Source organism: Pteropus alecto, unplaced genomic scaffold, assembly GCF_000325575.1.
Source record: "Pteropus alecto unplaced genomic scaffold, ASM32557v1 scaffold359, whole genome shotgun sequence".
NCBI classification, from domain to species: domain Eukaryota; kingdom Metazoa; phylum Chordata; class Mammalia; order Chiroptera; family Pteropodidae; genus Pteropus; species Pteropus alecto.
In genome coordinates, this window is record NW_006443119.1 from 447,564 (window position 1) to 467,907 (window position 20,344).

General features: G+C 43.9%; 1 protein-coding gene and 1 pseudogene across 2 annotated transcripts; one reads left to right on the top strand and one right to left on the bottom strand.

Annotated features, from left to right (window-relative positions):
- Nucleotides 1–1,611: 1,611 nt before the first annotated feature.
- EIF2D (eukaryotic translation initiation factor 2D) lies at nt 1,612–18,716 on the top strand. Of its 2 annotated transcripts, XM_006922828.3 has the most exons (15): nt 1,612–1,882; nt 2,779–2,969; nt 4,010–4,093; nt 4,594–4,684; nt 7,487–7,594; nt 9,168–9,424; nt 9,896–10,013; nt 11,772–11,817; nt 12,220–12,323; nt 12,446–12,577; nt 12,943–13,032; nt 13,732–13,827; nt 14,884–15,004; nt 16,826–17,000; nt 18,522–18,716. In XM_006922828.3, the coding sequence occupies exons 1-15, from the start codon at nt 1,827–1,829 to the stop codon at nt 18,590–18,592; spliced, it is 1,740 nt and encodes a 579-aa protein (XP_006922890.1). In that variant the 5' UTR covers nt 1,612–1,826; the 3' UTR covers nt 18,593–18,716. The 2 variants fall into 2 exon arrangements, with proteins under 2 accessions (XP_006922890.1, XP_006922892.1); XM_006922830.3 differs by lacking the exon at nt 14,884–15,004 and having other exon boundaries at nt 1,621–1,882; nt 18,522–18,698.
- Nucleotides 11,264–11,379, bottom strand: LOC112471867 (annotated as a pseudogene).
- Nucleotides 18,717–20,344: the final 1,628 nt, after the last annotated feature.

The following is a 20,344-nucleotide window of genomic DNA, read 5'->3' on the forward strand; positions in this document are numbered from 1 at the left end:
GCGTGTGTGTGTGTGTGTGCGTGTGTGTGTGTGTGTGTGTGTGTGTACATTGGGGAATAGAGTCTGGTGGGTCCTATTTATTATAAGATATTATAAGGAGTCATCTCCCAGCTACCCTCAGGCTCGGCAAAATGGCAACCTTCTTGGTATAATTGCCCTGCGCCTTGCGGCAATTCTGTAGCTCAGACCCAAGAGTGTGGAAGAGTCCTGTGGGGCTGCACCGGAGCTGCAAAAGGAAGGCTAAGGAATCCTGGTTTGCTGGACTCCAGGTTCAGCCAGCTTACCTGCTAATGAGGCCACTCGGGAGGGAACAGGAAGATTTGTGATTCACGCAGAGAAAGTGGGATGGTGGCCAACTAAGGTAAGGGGGAGGGCTGTCCTGATGAAAAATCCCCTTGGGTTTTGACTTCTACTCGCCATTATTTCAAGGCTGATAATCGGAGTTTCATTTTTTCTTATTCAAGACATCTAGAATCATCAAGAAGTGTAGAGGGGCCCAAGTTGGGGCTGGCCCCTCAGCCACATTAGGGGTCCCTCCAAGACTGGTGGTGGGCAGACACTGTGGGGGGCCTAATCTTTGGACAGTCAATGGTATTCTCCTTTGTGCAGATGTGTCATCGAATCAAGCAATTTGGATTTTTTCTTTCTTTGTGGTTGGACACTCTGTTCTGAAGTTTTCATATGCAAAATTTAATTTAGCAGTGGCGAGGACACAGGTGCTTAAATCCTTGCTTCCAGGGTGCACAGTTGTCCCTCATCCCTGTCTGAGACTGATTATTTTTCCTTTAAAAATTTTTTTTTACTAATATCTACTATTTATTGGACATTTACAAAGCACTGTGCAATGTATCGCATACATTATCTCATGGAAGCACTAGGAGTAGGTACGACATCCACATCTCACAGAGAAGTCTCAGAAAGAATAAGCCATTGGGCCATGATCACACTGCCAGAGAGAAGCCAAACCCTCATTTGATACTAAGTTATCTCACACACTTTTTAATAAGCAATGCATGTTAATAAACTCATAAGTAACATATTAACTTTGGAAATATCCCCCCCAAATAATCTCTATACCCAAAATGTAATACAAATGGCCCAAAATATTTTAAAATAGTACATTTGAAGATCATTTACAGTTTTTTTACTCTTAACAAGAGGGGCAAATCTAGGATAAGAGTGGATTTCCTGTTATTGTTATCACCCCATGTAAATTAAAAAACAGGAAAAAGGAAACTTAGAGCAAGTCCTAGATAAGGCCTTTACTGTGCAATAAAATGTAAAGATTTAATTAAAAAAAAAAAAACCCTTAAGAAAAACATTTAAGAGGCCTGCAAGTTTAATAAAACACAGGCGTTCAATTAATTTTGTAAAACTGAATTAAATTCAATGGAACGGGAGCGGGCAGAACTCGTACTTAGCGCACTTCAACGCAGATGGAGTAGAAATGAACGTAACTGTCGTCGGCAGGGGCGGGTCACTATAGACAGGAAGGCTCAAGCCGCTCACGCAGGCGCAGATCCGGGTAGTCGGAGGGGTGGGGGCGGGCAGCAGGGGTGGGGCGTCGCCCCTTCTCCGCGCGTAAGAGTAGTCCTCGCCCCGCCCTGCTTTAGTTCCAGGTCTTGCCACTAGGGGCGGCCGCGGTCTCCGCAGCAGCAACAGCGGCGAAGCTGCGCGGCCTGGGTTTCCAGCCGGGCCCATTTCCCAGCCGGGCCCCAGCATGGCTGCCCCCAAGGCTGCGGATTCGGAAGAAGCCGCGCTCTCGTTTTCCTGACAGCCCCTAGCTTCTGTGCTCTTCTTTTCTTCCTCAGGCCACTCCAGCAGACATGTTTGCCAAGGCCTTTCGGGTCAAGTCCAACACGGCCATCAAGGGGTCGGACAGGTGAGAGAGAGAAGGTCTATTCCGCCTACGAAGGCACCCAGATATCTCTCAAACCCGGTTGGTCCGTACCCCCTCTCTAGGCTGGGTCAGCCGACCTGGGGTGGAGGCCGAGGGGTATAGTCGCGGAAAGGGATAAGGGTGAGTTAGACACATTTTGAGGGTGAACGTGAAAGGGAGGCCTGAATTCTCTCGCAGACTGTCTTTTGGATGTTCTAGTGAGTTTAAAAGAAAACGTAATTCGTCTTTTGGATACTCTAGCGAGTTTAAAAGCAAACATAATTCAATCACTTATAGACTACAGTCTATTTAAGGTGTTGTGGAGGATGCAAAAATGAAACACAGGGTCCCTGTCCTCCAAAGAGCTTAGAGTCTCTTGGGAGAGATCAGACGGAGCACGCAGAACTACAAGTTTCCCCAAAAAAGTGTGTAGTGATTACTTTTGACAGGTGAGACTGAAGGAGATTGAAGAGGGAGAGGATAAGGCACATGTGGTAAGAACTGTATCTGTTTGACGGGACTGTTGCAAATGCAGATATCACGTCAGCAGTTTTAGAACCAGTGTTCTCTGGTTGTCATTCTTGGTGCCCTGGTGTATCTGTTAAATCATAAGCTGACAGATTTACCAAGCATATATGAGAAGGGAGTGGGTCCCAAGGCTAGGCATGGAGTCAGGAAGGTAGAGCTGAGTTCCCAACGTCAGGCTACTTTGGGTTGTTCACTGGGTCTCAGGACATGCCCCAGGAACATGTGAAAATAAATGAGACATTAGATGTTTTGGAAGAGTGTGTGCGAATAGAGGATCATAAATCAGACAGTCTTTTTTATAGTGAGTCTTCAGTATTTATTAAAATCCATCCTGGCAGCATTCATACCAGGTACTGGTGTGCTTTCTGCAGGAGAAAGCTTCGGGCTGACGTGACAGCTGCTTTCCCCACCCTTGGAACCGATCAAGTCTCTGAGTTAGTACCTGGAAAGGAGGAGCTCAATATTGTGAAGTTGTATGCTCACAGAGGGGATGCAGTAATTGTGTACGTGAGTGGTGGTAACCCCATCCTATTTGAACTGGAGAAAAATCTATATCCGACAGGTATGGCAGTAGGATGGAGATAGCCGTTACTATAATCCTTGCCTAATATCTGTTTCTCCTTATTTCTTCCATTAACCTGTCTTCCTTAAAACAAACAAGTTGAAAATCTCCCAATACCATCCTTAAGGATTTTTTTGCACCTAATGTCCCTAGAATTGGGTCTTTCAAGAGCAAAACTGCTATAGGAGAGGGGGGTGGAAAGGGCTAACAGAGGAGAGTGATTGCCAAGTAAAGTTCTGAAATGAAGGAACAATAATTTAGAGTGGGTTAATTAGGGATGGAGCAGAAGTCTTGAAAAGGGTGGAATTTCAGGGCATGTAAAAAAAATGTTTCTTAAAACAATCAGTAGCAGGATTTTCTTAAGATACCAAAGAGATATGTTATAGGGAAGAAGCTAGACATACCGAGTTGTCTTAGTGATGTCCTTCAGTAGAGATAGCTCAGGAGTCTTTCTTAGGCTCTGCCTGGCTCTCAGGATTCTTTGCTTTCTGTCACAGATCGCAGAGACTCAGTGTCTGTTACTCTTTTCCGTAGCTACTGACACCTACTTTGTCACTTGGGGCTTTTCTTTCTCTAAACTTGGCTGCAACAGTGTATTGCAGTCTCCTTATGCTACTCCTACCCAACCCCCACTCTGCTGCTGTACAGATCTAGGGTTTTATTGCTAATCCTATAGAAACAGGGAATAGAAATAATAAACATGGGAAAGTTTCAAAATTTCCTACAGGCTGGTGCCCTGTCCTTAGATTATTTGCTTCTGAAGTAATAAATAAAATCCTCATTGGATCTATGTCCCTACTTTTTCCACTGTGGCTAATTTCTGCTGCTGCAATCCAGGTGGAGCAAGTCTCAAGTGACATTCAATTTCTTAAGTCCCTGCGAAAGAATGAAACCTCTTTGGACGTCCCCTTACAGCTTCTCTCTAGCTTTGAGTTTCTTTTCTATAGTCTAATTAAAGTGATCTTAGTATTTGGCTTTGCCAGTTCCCCGTGGGATTGACATTTTGGCAGTAAGTGTTTTCTGGGTCTCTTTTTGGACAGTGTACACCCTGTGGTCCTATCCTGATCTTCTACCAACGTTCACAACATGGCCTCTAGTGCTCGAAAAACTGGTGGGGGGAGCAGGTAAGAGGATTTTCCTGTATTCTGGCTATTGGCTGAAACCTACTTAGGAAGGGCCACTACTTTAAGAAATGTACTAATTTCCTACATCTGTACATTTGAAAAAATGAAATTTATCCCCCATGTGTGTTATGTCTGTCACTTGGTTTCTTCCATGAGCCCTCTGGGCCTTTCTGACCCTGCTGTAAGGCTTAAATAAGTGATATGAAAGTACTTCGTGAATTGCCATATGCTATACTTTAAATCATCAAACTGAATTTAGAGAACCAGGATAAGATAGATTATAGAACTGGACCCTCAGCTTGATGCTTCCATTTGACCACTAGCCCCCACAAAGGGCAAAAGTCTGCTACTCAGGTTGCCAGTTTTTAATTTTTATTATTAATAACATAATTGATACTTAGTAAATGTTTATTGAGTGAATGAATAAATGATGTAAGTAAAACATGGAATTAAATGAAGTCAGAACATATATTGTGATGCTTTTGTCCTGTTTATTGCAGATTTGATGCTGCCAGGACTAGTGGTACCCCCTGCTGGTCTGCCTCAGGTACAGAAGGGTGACCTGTGTGCCATTGCCTTGGTGGGAAACAGGTAGGTACTGTGCCAGCCAACTGTGCCTTTGAAGGGAAAATTTAGGTAAAATTGGGGAAAGGGCAGGGAATGACAATTTCCAAAGTATATGGATAAGGGATTAAAAGAAAAAAACAGTTCCTCTGGAAGAAGCAAGGAGTGGCAATTAGCCTATGGAGTATCCACACATCTGCTCCAAGTATATTTGCTGTTACTGCTGCTTATCTTTTTTTTTTCTTAAATAATTTTAGATTTACAAAAGAGTTGCAAAGGTAGTACAGAGTTCTGATATACTCCTTACTAGCTTCCTATAGTGATAACATTATAACCATAGTACTGTTACCAGAACTAAGGAATCAATGTTGGTATAAACCTATTAACACACTTACTGTATTTCCCCAGTTTTTCCGTGATACCACATTGCATTTAGCTGTCTTCTTCCTGTCTGTGACATTTCCTTGGTCTTTCCTTGCCTTTTATGACCTTGACATTTTTTTTCTCCATCATCCACATCATCCTCATCTTTTAATTATTTTAATAGCTTTATTGAGATATAGTTTACATACTATAAAAACCTGTTTCAAATGTATAATTCAGTGATTTTTAGTATGTTTATAGTGTTGTTCAGCCATCACCACACTGCTGCTTTTTTTTTTCCCTCTCTTTTATTCCCCCCTCCCCCATATCCACCCCTGACCTACGGATGTTGCCGTCTCCCCTTAAGGACTGGATCTCTGAAGGCAGGGCATCTCCTCCCATGTGCTTGCGTCTGGCACTTGGGACCTGGTGCCTCCCCACGCACTCAGGGGGGCCTGGCGCACCCAGGGGGCCCAGCGCATCCAGGGGGCCCAGTGCATCCAGGGTATGGTCTGTGGCTCCACCTGGGGTGCAAACCCAGGACCTTCTGCGTGTAAAGAAGGCGTGCTAACCACTACACTATGGCGCCACTCCTCACACTGCTGCTTTTTAAAAATAAATTAGGAAGTAATCATATGAACAATCCTGAAAAATCTAAAGCCCCCGCACCTCACAGTCCTTTTCTCCTAGAAGTAACCATCAGCACTTTGATATGTATATTTGCTGACCTTCTGTAATGCATATAAAAATGTATGATTTGGGGTATGTATGTTTAAAAATACAAACAAACAATTATACTTTCTGTATTGTTTTTCACTGAAGGTAGTGTGGACATTTTTCACGTCAGCAAGCTCAGATATGTTGACTCTTTACCTCGTATGTGGCGATGGAAGAAGTCCTCTCCCAGTGGGCACGCTGCTTGCCTCCAGTTCATGTCTATCACAGACGATATTACTGATGCCGCTAAGGATACCAGTGCCAATATTTTTCTAGAATAGATACTAAGAAGCAGAACTGTTAGGCTGAAGATCATGCATAATTTCTGTTACCCTATAAAAAAGCTGTATCAGTTTTCACTCCCACCTACAGGGTATATGGAGCCTATTTCCCTGCATTCTCACCAGCACTGGATAGGATGGGTCGTTTTCATTTGTGTCATCCTGAGTGAAAAATGACATCTCATTATTCTACTTATTGCTTCTTTGAGAGAGAGAGACAGAGAGAGAGAGAGATTGAGATTGAGATTGAATGATTGATTGATTGATTGATTGTAGGTATGGGAGGGGTTGGTATTTAAAGATCTTATTTTTGCTACTCATAATCTCCTGTTTGCCTTGAACCTTTTGGAACCAAACATATGGAAATGTTTCCTTCCTTGCTGACCTGTAGTAAAACTTGCAGTTAAAAAGAATGATGGTGTCGTTGTTTTCTCCCCCAGTATTCTGTCCATGGTGGGAGAATACTACAGAGATTTGTATTTGGCCTGCTCAGTTTGGCCTTTCAAATGTATGTGGGGTTGAAGCTTAGGAGTGGATTTTGACAAGGAATAAGAGTACAGAAGAGTTTATTAAAACTACAAGTCATGTTTGAGGATGAAGTTCCCGAGTCACTGACCCTTCCATGGGTGGAAGAGAAAGACCCCTCTTTTAGGAACTGGGAAAGAAGCCAGATTTAAAGTTTCTGTGGCAGGAAATGACCTATGAGCACAGAAGGTGGAGCCACAAAGTTAGCAAACATTTTTTTTTAAGTTCAAGTATTGGCAACTCTGCCCTTGAACCTTTTCCCTTAGGCCCAGATGGCCTTGCCAGGCTTGTATATTCCTCGACTGTTATCCAGCTGGTCACCGATCCTTCCAGGCGAGGCGTGAGCAGTGCTTGAGTAATGCTGCGATGACAGAGATTTCCCATTTGGACTTTGGAAGTTTTTGTAGTTACTGTAAATGTGGTCGTTTTTGACATTTTGGACACACCCAGTTCTTAGATAGTTGCAGAGCAAGTCCTGTTATAAAGAGCCAACTCAGAAGGAACTTCTCTAGTTGGCGCCACTATTTATCTCTTCTCGCTTCCCTATGTCACCTCTTAGCCTAACTTATGGTATATAAATGGCCTCCTTTCTGAACTTTGGGATATGATGGCTGTGCCTTCTTTAACGTAGGAGAGGTCATTTATAGTTTTGAAATTAAAGAAAGAGAACTTTATCCTCTCAAGTCCTACCTGGGTTTAATTCATGCTAAGAATAAAACAGTGACAGCATATACAGAAGAGGAAGGTTTGGTCATGAGATTTTTCAAAGTCATATTTATAGGTAACTGAAGAAAATTGAGATTGGACTGAGTTTAGTTTTGTGATACAAGTGAATCCTTCAAATTTGCAATCGTGGTGCTTTTAGCACATGTGTGGGAAGATGATCCTGACATATGCCCTCTTAAAGACTGTGCCTGACCCCTGTCTCTGGGCTCCTCCGTAGAGCCCCTGTTGCCATCGGAGTTGCTGCCATGTCCACATCTGAGATGCTGACTTCAGGCCTGAAGGGAAGGGGCTTCTCTGTGCTCCACACCTACCAGGATCACTTGTGGTGGGTTCAGTATTTTTCTTCTGTTTTATGGAAAACTGTGTGGGTGGAGAGAGCATGAGGCCTGGATTCAGAAGTGAGCATTTTGGTCCCTGCTGTGTCCTTAAGGCAACATTAATTTCATTGCTAAATGTGGAGAAACAATTTTTTTTTTTTTTTTTTTGCCTTTTCAGAGAAGAGATTACAAAGAACTTTGATTATTTTCTAGGTGGATTATAGAATCCTCAGCCTGGAAGAAGGCCTTAGAGATTGTCTACTCTGCCTCTCAGTACAATGATAGTCTTTATTTTTATTGCTCTGGTTGATCTGGCCTTATCTACCACGCACACATCTTCTGGCTCCATGACGAGTGCTCAGCAATTCGCACTTTTGAATCTACATCAAAGCAGAGTAGAGCCTCAGATGCCAGGGCGATGCTTACTTTTATGTTGTTCAAATGTCACGTTACAGATCTCCTCCTCTCCGGTATGGAATTTACACTTTCTCACTGTGACAGTTGCTTTCTGGAGCCATATACCAGTTTATTTTCTCGTTATTTTCTTGTCATTTTACCGAAACACCAAATAGTGTGCTTTTGTCAAAAGCAATATACCGGGTCTTTTGGCCAAGTGTTGTGGCCTGTTGGTATAGATTCATTCTTATATTTTTAGCCCTGTCTTGGAGTTATTCACTTTTAAGAAGTATTGACTAAGCCCTGCTCTGCTGGGGGTACAATCTCATCAGCCTGTGTTTTAGCAGACATTTGAGGGCTGCTTACTGATATTCTCCCAGCACCTTGTTTTCTAACTATCATTCTGTGCAATGGCAATCAAGGTCATGTTGTCTAGGTTACTTATCAGTGGTTGCCTCAGCCCCAACTCACGCTGGACCTTTAAACATTTTTTAATGGTATTTACCTGATCAGAATAGCCTAAACATACTCTGGCCTCATCGGTCACAATAGTAATGAGCCTTGCTGCAGCTGTTAAAACTTAGTTTGAGTCACATAATCTTGACCAAGGTCAAGCTTTCTGCTTTTACCTCTCTGCATGCTCCACTATGTGGCATCACATTTTCTCCTGTCTTCTTAAAGTTTAGTGGCATAAACCATTGTAATCTCTACTCTGCAAGTTAAATTGAATTCTAATTTACACAGAAACAACTGGTTCGGCAGTCTGAGCAGTCTAGGTGTTTTTCACCAAACTGGTCCTACAGGTGCATTTGTGATCTTAATTTTGTTATTTAATTCAAAATAGTTTTATTTTTAACTCATATGAAGGGAATACTTTTGGGGATTTCTCTTTGACTACTTTTTCTTTAATCTTTCTCTGTCCCTGGGTGTCTGTTAATAATATTATTACTCCTTTGGGATAGGGAGGAGGCAAGAATTATTCTTCCCATTTCAGAAATGAGGAAACTGAGGCATGGGACTTATCTGGGCCTCGAATTGGAAATAGAGTTGAGATGAGAGCCCAGGCTCTCTGTCCTCTCCTGGACACCCCTACCTGTGGTGTCTGTACTCCCAGCCGACCCCCTGGCCCAAGTTGGAAAGTGCCGTGGTTTGCTACTTGGTGTTTCTGAAATGAGATTTTTCCAGGAGATCTGGAGACAAGTCCTCTCCACCTTCCGTTGCCCCACTGGCCCTGGATCCTCCTGATCTCAGTGACAAGAAGGGATCTAGCTATGCAGACCCTGCCCTGCAAGGAGACATGAGGCACCTGGCCCTGGAGGGAGTGGAGGAGGAGAACGGGGAGGTCCAGCAGATGCATGGGAAGAAGACCCCATCGGAAGCCTCAGAAGACTCCAGCATCGGGGGCCTGAACTCAGACCCCACAGATAGCAAGACCCTTCAAGGTATAGCTCTGGGAGTAAAGGGTCATCTCCTCCCAATCTAAGACACTGAAGCCACACTCCTCTGACTAGGGCGGCACCAGAGCCCTGGGAGAGGAGGAGAACATCCTTATTTTTGTTGACGGTGGTACACCAGCCCTTTGACATCTCACCTGGGAATCTTTTTTCTCATAAGTCGTGTTTCTCTGGGTGCCAGTCTGCTCTGGCCTTTGGACCATTTCCAGCTACAGAGCCTTCTGAGGTTTCTTTCTATCAGAGAAGCATTGGCTCCTGGTTCGGGGGATCTTTGTGCTGGACTCCTTCTCTGGGGTCAACCCTCTCTAAAGGCTCAGTGCTCCAGAGAGTCGGGGAACTTTGTAGCCTGGGAATGGGTTCCTGCCAGAGCTGAGGGATGAGGTAGGGGTGGAGCCAGGTGGGTGCATGAGGCAGTCTGTGTCCCTTAGGAAGGCTGTGGTTCTTGTCTTTTCCTTGCAGAGCAAATGGATGAACTGTTACAGCGCTGCTTCTTGCATGCTTTGAAGTGCCGAGTCAAAAAGGCGGACCTCCCATTACTCACCAGCACTTTCCTTGGCAGCCACATGTTCTCCTGCTGGTATGGAAGGCACGGTGTGGGCTGGCTGCCAGGCGTGGGTCTCAGTCTTGTTTCTTGGACAGGGCAGGATAGAGGCCATGGGGGAATTGATTGAGGGACATGCTGTGGGAAGATGGAGTGGAGGGTTGATCTGGCAACTAAAGTAGGTCCTAAAGTAGGTCCTGAGTTTTCAAAACTTAACTTTTAGCCAGTGAAAGGCTGTTGAGGACTTGGTTAAAATTCCTGAGCTTCTCAGAATCTCAGAATCTGCCTCTTCTCAGAGCACTGCCTCTGCGACGGCAATTCTGGGCCACCTGTCATGAATCGGGCAGTATGTGCTGTCCAGGAAGAGTCCTGGGGCAGCTTTTTTGTTAGAAGACTTCTGGACCATTCGGCCCCCTCGCTCTTGTCCTGAAAAGTAGGTGGGCCAGGTTAGGTTGTATCAGGAGGAAGAATCAGTGTGTCTCCTCTGCCCCACTCCCAAGTACAAGCCACTAGGGGAGAGCGTATCACTTGTGAACAGGACCTGGGCTTCGAAGACAGAGTCGTCTGGGCTCAAATGCCAGCTCCCCAGGATTTGGAGTGGGCGAACCCAAACTCGTCACTGGCTTCTGCAAGCCCCCATCTCCAGCATGTGCAGGATTGCTGTCAAGATTGAATAGCCTGACATTTACTCAGCACTCGATAGATGTTATTGTGCCAGGTCTGCTTACTGATTTTTACCCAGAGACTGAGCTGCTTTCTTTTTGAGAATGTTGCTCTGTTTTGTAAAAAGTGGTTTTTACTCTAATTCTAATTCAGGTGAGTTCTGAGAGGGCTCCCTGTGAATCCCACGCTGTTGTATGTCCCATGAGGAAATCCTGAAGTTTGGAGGTGTGATTACAGCTTGCATCAGGACCATCCCCATGAAAGCTAGTAGCTCGAATCAGCAAACATTTTCTATAAAGAGCCAGATAGTAAATATTTCGGCTTTGTAGGCCATACAGTCCCTGTTGCAACTCCTCCACTCTGCCATTGTCACACTAAGGCAGTTGCAGACAGCAGGTGGGTGGTGTGGCCAGATTGGACCTGTGGTGTATGTTCTCTAGGCCCAGCTGCTATAGTGAGCTTAGTGTGGCAAAATTCACCTTGAGGTGGAATTTCTGAGGCCACAGAAGGCTGTGTAGTTTGAGAGGCATCTAAAGCTGTATCCAGTACAATAGCCTCTAGCCACCTGTGGCTATTTAAATTTAAATTAATTAAAATTAGATAGATTTTTCATTTTTTATTTATACTTACAGCACCCGGTCTTCCTAGGTGGTCTCCCATCCAAGTACTAACCAGGCCTGACCCTGCTTAGCTTCCGAGATCAGACATCGGGCTTGTTCAGGGTGGCATGGCTGTAGACCATGGACCGTGGCTCCACTGGGGCGTGAACCCAGGACCTTCTATGTGTAAAGCAGACGTGCTAACTGCTACACTATGGAACCACATCCGATAATTTAGTTCCTTGGTTGAATTAGTCACAGTTCAAGTACTCAGTAGCCATGTGTGGCTAGTGGCTACCACATTGGATAATAGATAGAGAACATTCCATCTTTACAGAAAGGTCTGTTGAACAGCAGTGATTGAGCATGTCCTAAAGTCTGTATCCTTCCATGATGCCGCCAGATTTGGAACAGCAGCCTCTTTCTGAACATGGAGGAGGAAAGCTGAGGAAAAGTGCCCTCCTCTCAATGTCAGGCAGGCCCCACCACTACTGCTTTGGTAGCTTAACTTGCCTTTTCCATCTGCCATCAGCCCTGAAGGACGACAACTGGACATAAAGAAGTCAAGCTACAAAAAGGTAAGTGGCGCCTTCTCTGCATGGGCACACGCAGCGTGAGCTGTACTGACACTGGGGAAGTCCATGTCCAGGGCTCAGGCTGGAATTAAGCCTTTTGATTCCAGGCATAGGGGGAAAGGAGGAGAAAACTCGCCCTGGGCTGAGGCAGTTGGGTGGGCACCCATTCCCCTCTCTCCTCTCAACCCCCTTACGTTTGGTCACAATTCTGAAAGGCTTCACCACTTAGTCTAGCAGCTTTTCACTCTCCAAGGTGGGAGCCTCCCAGTTCCTAGTTCGATGAGGGCAGGGACTGTCCCACATCCCTCCCCAGGACCTGCCTAGCTCGGTGTCTGGCACATCCTAGGTGCTCAGTGTGTGTGTGGAAGTGATGGAGTCCCCTCCTCCTGGCCCTCTCTCCCTTAGCTCTCTAAGTTCCTGCAGCAAATGCAGCAGGAGCAGATTATACAGGTGAAGGAGCTGAGCAAAGGGGTGGAGAGCATTGTGGCTGTGGACTGGAAACACCCGAGGTGAGTGCAGGGGGCCTGCTCACCGTAGCTCAGCTGGCCCCAGGGCACCTGGGCCATGAACTGGGACTTGCCAAGACACTAGTATAAAATGTGTTTTTTTCTTTCCTTCTGCTGGGTTTTAGGATCACATCTTTCGTCACACTCGAGCCTGTCCAGGAGGATAGCAGGGAACAGCCCTATCACCCTCCAGATATAAAACCCCTCTACTGTGTCCCAGCCAGCATGACCTTGCTTTTCCAGGAGTCTGGCCACAAGTGAGTTTTTGGAGAGCAGCCCATCTCCGCCTGCTTGGTGTTCTGGCCTGTAGTCCCTCTCTGCCTGAGTTGGTTCTTCTTTGACTGGCAAAAACTGCTCTGCCCTGTTCTCCCTTTCTCCCAGATCCAGCTCAAGCCTCTTTCCTCTGGAAAGTGTCTCAGGACCAAATGAATGAGAGACTAGGTCTCTCCCTTTTCTGCCTATAACTGTTCTATACACGATCCTGCTCTCCTGGGTCAGGAAAAGGGAAGAAAATAGAGGTCGAGAGGCTGGGGAAAGCCCCTGCTGTGTGGAGAGTGGGCCTCTGTTTGCAGGTTGTCTCCTGGCACAGCATGAGCTAACCCCCTGGGCACTTCTCATCTAGGAAGGGGAGCGTTCTCGAGGGTGGCGAGGTCCGAACGATCATCATCAACTACGCCAAGAAAAACGACCTGGTTGATGCCGACAATAAAAAGTGAGTCGATGGGGATGAGAACTCTGTGTTGTGAGTATTCATCTTTAGCAGACTTGGGCAATTTGTGCAGGGTGTCGGGATGCAGGGGCTTGTAGGAAATCACAGCCTTGTAGAAAAAAAGCAAGACCGTGGTTTCGAAACCGCGGGCTGTGGGCACCTAGGATTCCAGTCCAGGGCGTTCAGCTCTGTTCGTGCTGTCAACATTGACTGTAGACTAAGTATCATTGTATCTGTTGACTACTGATTTTCAGATGCAGGTGCTTATCATAAGGGATAAAATGCAAACTTTAAAGAATTTTCCTCTGTTGTAGCTTTCTGGTCTTCTCTGTTTTCTTAGTAAGTGGATTCAGAAGGTAAACTGCCAAATAGAGAGCATTCCATACTTTTTTTTTTTTTTTTACTTTCGAAAGATATCCTTATGGTCAAAAGTTGTACCAGCCTAATAATGGTTAGTTAGTAGAAGAACTGAGCCAAGAATCCTGATTTAGATTTTTCCCATCCCACTTTCCCTCCACCACCTGCTTTTCTCTTGTTCTGGGAAAGCATACATAGGTGCATTGCTTTGTAGACTGCGGTCCCACAATTGGTCTAATAGCCTTGAATGACTATAAAGGACATTATAATAAGACCTGAATCCTTAGCTGGCCCTTGGGTCATAGGGGCGGGGCTGGGATTGTTTTATTTCTTCTTTTTCTTTAGTCTCGTGAAATTGGATCCCATCCTATGTGACTGCATCTTAGAGAAAAGTGAACAGCACACAGATATGAAGCTACCGTGGGACAGTCTCCTGACCAGGTAGTGGGGATGGCAGCCCCTCTCCAGCGTTTCGGCCCCCTCCTTTTAATATCTATCACATTGAACTTTAGACTCGTCACTGTCTTAGTCACTGACTCTTTTCCTGTAATTCATACCATGTCAGTCTTCACCGACACAGGCTTGGGTAATTCTGATGTGGAGCGTCTCAGAAACGATTTGAGCCTGTATAGTGTAGGACAGGGAGAAAGAAAGAGAACACTAATTAAAAATAAGAACTTCAAAAAGATTTAGAAACTAAAAGAAGGCTGAGGGGGTATTGTCTTAAAGTTTTCAAAGAAAGATTCTTACACTCTTTTCTTTCCACAGAACCAAAACTGAAAATTATTTATATCAGGAGTTTGTGATCTATAGCTGTGGGCCAAATCTGGCCTGCTACCTCTTTTTAAAGTATGGTTTTATTGGAACACAGCCACACCCATTTATTTATGTATTGTCTGTGGGCTGCCTTCATGCCACAATGGCAGAGTTAAGTGGTTACAACAGACCACGTGGCCCTTAAACTAAAATATTTACCGTCTGGCCCTTGATAGGAAAAGTTTGTTGATTTCAGTATATAAGATAGCAGGAAAAATCTAGTTAGAAGAAAGGCAGGAATTCCTTGTGGTAAAGGCGTTGTATAAAAGATGCACTTTTGGAACATGTTAGCAATGTGAAGTGGCACTTGACCAGGTTGGGTAAGCTAGAGTCTTGACACAGGCAGTAGACTCCACAAAGAAGCCTGGGCAAATTCTTCGAAGGCTAGGCCAGCGGACAGTTTCCAAGGGCTCAAGCTGCAGTTGTTTCACTCAGTGAATCAGTGGGTCTTGACTTTGGCCACACTTGGGAAGCTTTAAAAAATATCTATTCCTGGTCAGAGTTTCTGGCTTAATTGGTCTGCGTGCGGCTCCCTAGATGATTTGAATGATTCTAATGTGCAGCCAAGGGTGAACAGTTGCCTGCAAGATCAGCTTACACCCAACTGCCTGCTTCTGGTGGGCTATGAGGAAACGTTCCAGTTGGCTTTATCAGTCTACAACTCATTAACGCCCATTTCAGATGTTTGGAAAAATTGCAGCCTGCCTATCAAGTGACCTTTCCCGGACAAGAGCCCATTGTGAAGAAAGGCAAAATCTGCCCAATTGACATCACCCTAGCACAGAGAGCCTCTAATAAAAAGGTAGTTTTTAAAAAGGCACAAATGTTTGAAAATGGTGATTTAATGTCTCTGCTAAGTCTAGTATCTCTAACGTGATTGGAGTTTTTTGTTAAATGTTATTTGTTATTTGTGAAACATTTATGAAGCACCCACGTTTGTGTGACTGGGCTGGGCCCTGTATAAAACAGGTGAAGCTGACCCCTCACTCACTGCCTCTAGGATGTTGTGGAGCCTGGTTCCAGGGGTAAACAAGATTTTATTTTCATTTTTTTCTTGAACCATGTTATGGGCTTTCAGCTCTTATTCTGTTATCTCTTGGGCTTCGCTCAATGAAAATAACTTGTAAAGAATTGCTGAAGGAACTGATCGTGTTTAGCTTGGCCACACAAAGTCATATGGAACAAATTACATCTATCCTCAAATATGTGAAAAGCTGTCCTCAGGAAAAGGAGTGCACTGACTCTGTATGCCTTAGGGGTACAGTTATGAGTGTGGGCTTTGGGATTAGAGACCTGGGTCCACATTGCGGCCTTTGCCTCGCTGTTTGACCTTGAGCAAGTTACTTACTGTCTCTTTGCCTGAGTTTCCTTATGTAAAAAATGAGATTAATACCTCCCTTCTAAGGTACTGTGAGAATCAGTGAGGGAATATATATGGGTGAAGCACTTAGAATAGTACTTGGCCTATAAGCATTCAATAAATGAAAACCAGTAATGATAACCTTAATGATAATTAGCAATTGCCACTGTTTCTTAAGCATGTAGTTGTGTGCCAGACTCTGTACTAAGCAATTTCTATGTATATTAGCTTATTCAAACACTCATTTTTTAATATTAATAATAGCAATTAGAATTGTCCAAAATTGAAATTTGTGCTTTCTAAAATAGAGAGTTATTTTCTGGAAGTCTGCAAGCAAAGATTAGGGAACCATTTGTCAGAGGAAGGTATAGTCAGGGCATTATGCATTAGATAGTGAGTTGGAATAAATGTGACCTCTAATGTTTTACTGATTCAGAGATTCTCTGGGGCTGGAGTCCCTTGACAAGAGTAGATTATTTAGAACTTTTAGAGACTTTACAGAGACTTTATTGAGAGCAGCCCTTCCTGACCTACTCCTGATAGTGATGCACTTTACCATCTCTAGTCATGAATGAGAGAGAACTTGTTTTAAAAAAAAGGGAGAATTGTGACTTTTAAGAATGTGTGTGTGTGTGTGTGTTTGTGTGTGTGTGAGATAGAGATCAGAGTCACATACTTGTCATTTGTGAAGCTGGTGAAAAATAAAAAAATGCATGTTTTACTGATGAGATACTTGGTATAAGGAATTATTGTTTATTTTTAGGTGTGATGATGGTTTCATCTTTACGTTAAAAAGAGCCCTTATGTTTTGGAGATACATACTGAAATATTTGTAGATGAAATGGTCTGATGTATAGGAGGATTTGCTTTAAAGGAATACAGGAGTGGGGGTGTCGATGAGAATATAGATCAATCAGGGTTGGTCACGAGTTGATAATTCTTGAAACTGATGATGGGTACATGGGAGCTCATTGTACTATTCTACTTTTATTTATGTTTTAAATTCTCCATAATAAAAATATTTTTTAAAAAGTATATGTTATACGCAGGGTAGAGAGTATCTATCTCACTAAAAATATAAGGCATTTATTAGCTGGAGTAGAAAGAATCGATTTAGAAGCACAAAAATAAATTATTTGGATGAAAGGGTACCATGGTTGTAGGGGTGGGAGCATAGAGTGTGAGGAGGCTGCTGCAGCTCTACAAGGCTCTGGAGGGAGGGCATGTGGTCCACACCCACCATCAGTCTTCTGTTTCCCCCAGGTTACTGTGGTCCGGAACTTGGAGGCATATGGTCTGGACCCGTGGACAGTGGCTGCCATACTCCAGCAGAGATGCCAGGCTAGCACCACTGTCACTCCTGCTCCTGGGGCCAAAGACAGCCTGCAGGTCCAGATCCAGGGAAACCAGGTCCACCACCTTGGCCGGCTGTTGCTTGGTGAGCATCCCCTCTGAAGAAGGAGGGACATTGGTCTAACTTGGCCAAAATCTACCCACCAACTCAGCTCACTCTAGTTATCACAAAACCTCTATATGTATATGGCTGTAAGCTTCTTATCAGGCAGCAAGAGGTAGAGCCAACGTTTGAACCAGATCCTTTGGCCCCCAAATTCAATGTTTTCTCCACCATACTATAGTTTTCTTCCTGGTTCCCTTTTTACAAGACATTTGTGAAGCACCCAAACTGTGCTAGGCATTTTGCTGGGCTTTTTGCGGGTACCGTCTCTCTCAGTCATAGTGATGCTTCAGAACTGTTTCTGTTTCGCAGATGAAGAAACTGAGGTTCAGTACCTCGCCCTGAGATACTCAGCTATCGAGTGCTGCAGCTGGGCTCTGAACTTTTATTTGTCAGACTCCAGAGCCTAACTTCTTTACCAGCTCTGGGTCACCAAGCTTGTAGTTTGTCCTCAGTTCAAGCCATCCTCCACATCTCTGCCTGAGTCAACTTTCAGAAACAATGTGATCATATCACTCCCCTCTAAAAAATTTTTTATGCCTTTTCAATGCCTTCAGAATAAACTCCTAAGCTCAGTAAACTGGACCCTCCCAGTCCAACCCCAGTCTTCCAGTCAGGTTCTCTGGCCGCTCCCCCACCCCCATCCTACCCTCAGGCATGCTGGTGTCCTGCTGCTCCCCAGACACACTGTGCACATTCACACTTGGGGGCTCACCTGGTGTGCTTCCCACAGCCCAACCCTAAAGACTCATTGGCCAGCTTAGGGGATACAGGAAGCCTTTCTCAGACATGTCTTATTTTTTTTTTTCCTGTTTTCTTAAATTGGTGTTTGAAAAATTGCTAACATAGCACTTTCCAGTTGTGTTTATATTTCTAGTTAGTGTTTGCTACTTGGCTAATTTTTTCTAATGTCTGAACCTCCTCGTAGAACCTCCTCTTGAGTCAGAGACCTTGCTTTCATTCTTTTTTCATGCTTGGGGCCTGGCATATAGTAAATGCTCAATGAGCAAATCTAAGGCAGTCCCCAGCAGTTAACTTTGAATTGAGCCTTTTTAAGCTAAGAACCCCATATGAGATGCTGAAAAGAAATACAGAGGAAAATAAACAAACACACGACTGAACACACACACACATTCTCTCTCATGAGAAAATTCTAAATCCCTGAAGTACACCTTGCAAGTAGCTATCAATGTGAAAGTTATTGAACTATGCACTTCAGCCTTGAAGTATAAGGAGAAATGGTCCATCCCAGAAGGCTTTCTATAGGAGCAGAGTTAGAGCTGGGAGTAGAAGAGCAGATCACACGGTGGAAATCATTTGAACAGAGGCTGTCTGACAACAGGAATGAATGCACGGAGGGATGAGAGGGCCAGGAGATAGCTGTGTGGATTGGGGTCCATGGGGATCAGGGCCAAGAAGGGACATTGTGAGACAAACGGGGAGCTGGGGGAGGAGAGGGCAGGGTTATAGCCCATTGATGAGTTTCTGTTTTTTGGATTATAGAAGAATATCACCTTCCTCGAAAACACATCCAAGGCCTAGAAAAGGCCCCCAAACCTGGCAAGAAGAAATGACAGACACTTGTTTAATGCAGTGGAAATACAAGCTCTGGGCTGGTCATTTATAGAAGCATTTTCAGCTTTTGCAAATAAAAAATATATAATTCTTTACCAAAATAAATTTTTATTCTAATCTAAATCTGATTTCCATCTTGTTTCCTCCAGTTAGCTAAAATGTACTAAATTTTCAAGTTAAAAGCCATTTTAAATTGACGGAAGGGGCCATCGTAGATTGCCTTTTTCATTCATGTGGTTTCAGTGGTTTTAGTTACTCCCCTACTTTCAAGGTCAGACAGCCCATTCAAAGTTCAGGCAGGTGGGGCCTTCCTGTTATTTTACAGTCCCTCTGCAAAATATTCCACAGCCTCTTGCTCATCTGTTCCTACTACCTAATTAACCTCCTAGCCCCAAAACAGATCCTTTCCTTCCCATCTCTAAAGGGTTATTCATATAGAAAACTGAACCAAGCTGTTCTCTGTCATCAATCAAGGCAAAAGAAGCAAGGATTGGCCCTGAATTGCAGCGTAATTTAGACTATAAAAATAAGCAATAAAAGTACATTAGGACAGGGGTTTTTGTACAGTGATTTTTACCCATTGCTGGCACACTGCCACTAACTGCTGTACGATGATGGCTTTGTTACAGTGAAGTCTTACCCAATAAATGTTTTCTTTAGCCCCAAACTTCTTAACCCGGGGCTCTTAGAAGCAGTCTTTGGTTGGTCTTCAGAGGATCCATGAACTCCCTGAAATAGTGTGCAAGATTTTGTTTGATCATTTTCCTGAGAGAGGTTATTTTTGTCGAATTCCCAATGGGATCACTTGATGCCAAAAAGGTTCAGAACCACTGCTTTGGTCTCTGCTTAGTTCACAGAAGTCATTTATATGACCACATCTTTCCTTGTACAATGGGAAGGAGTAAGGGCTGAGCTGAATTCCTTTGGAGTTCTTTGGTTTTACCATCAAAAAACAATTACACTTAAGTTTATTTCTTTTTCATCTCACTTTTTAAAAGAAAGACTTGAAAAATATTCATATTCACACATTATCCATCTGGGGCTTGAAAAGAAAGGGATGGGTATGTGTGTGTGATGCCTCCTACCTTTCTTTATTAGGTCCAGAATAATAGACCTTTTCACTTGTGACTGGCTGTAAATAAACTTCATTTTACTAGTCCTCTCTCTGCTGGCATGAGCATATGGAACTGAGAAAGGGATTTCTAGAAATTGACCCCAAACAAGATTCTATTACAATAAAACCTTTGAACAGGCAGAGTTTGATCTGAAGGAATATGATACATATAGTAGTAATGAACTGTGGTCTTTAGATGAATACAAGTAACATGTACTACTTTATAAAGGCCTTTCACAACCGTGATTTGTTTTGCACAACCGTGACGGGATTGGAGGCTCAGAGAGGTGGTGTCTTGCCTTATTAATCCTTGCTAAGACACCAAGCCAGTAAATGAGGTGCTGGGTCTAAAATGAACATACGCTCTTAACTGGTTTAACACACGATTCTGCTATGACACAGTGCTGTCAAGACCTGTCCTTTGGTTTTTCTGGTAATGGTGACAAGTTTGCATTGAGTCATCTTCCCTTTCCTCCTCATGAACACATAGGTACATGTAAGAAGGCAGGGGAGAGTTAGGCTGTGTAATGGAGTCTTTTTTCCTTGTGGTAAGCCAAATAATCTATGTCAGGGTCAAACTTAAAACTTTTAACTTAATCCCATGTTTGAACGTAAACCAAAAGAGTTTCAATGAGAA

Bases quoted from the DNA above. Each gene is read 5' to 3' on its own strand.
- EIF2D (XM_006922828.3), top strand. From the start codon at position 1,827: ATGTTTGCCAAGGCCTTTCGGGTCAAGTCCAACACGGCCATCAAGGGG. The intron at 4,094-4,593 runs GTAAGAGGATTT...TGTTTATTGCAG, and splicing joins AAAACTGGTGGGGGGAGCAG to ATTTGATGCTGCCAGGACTA. The intron at 13,033-13,731 runs GTGAGTCGATGG...CTTTTTCTTTAG, and splicing joins GTTGATGCCGACAATAAAAA to TCTCGTGAAATTGGATCCCA.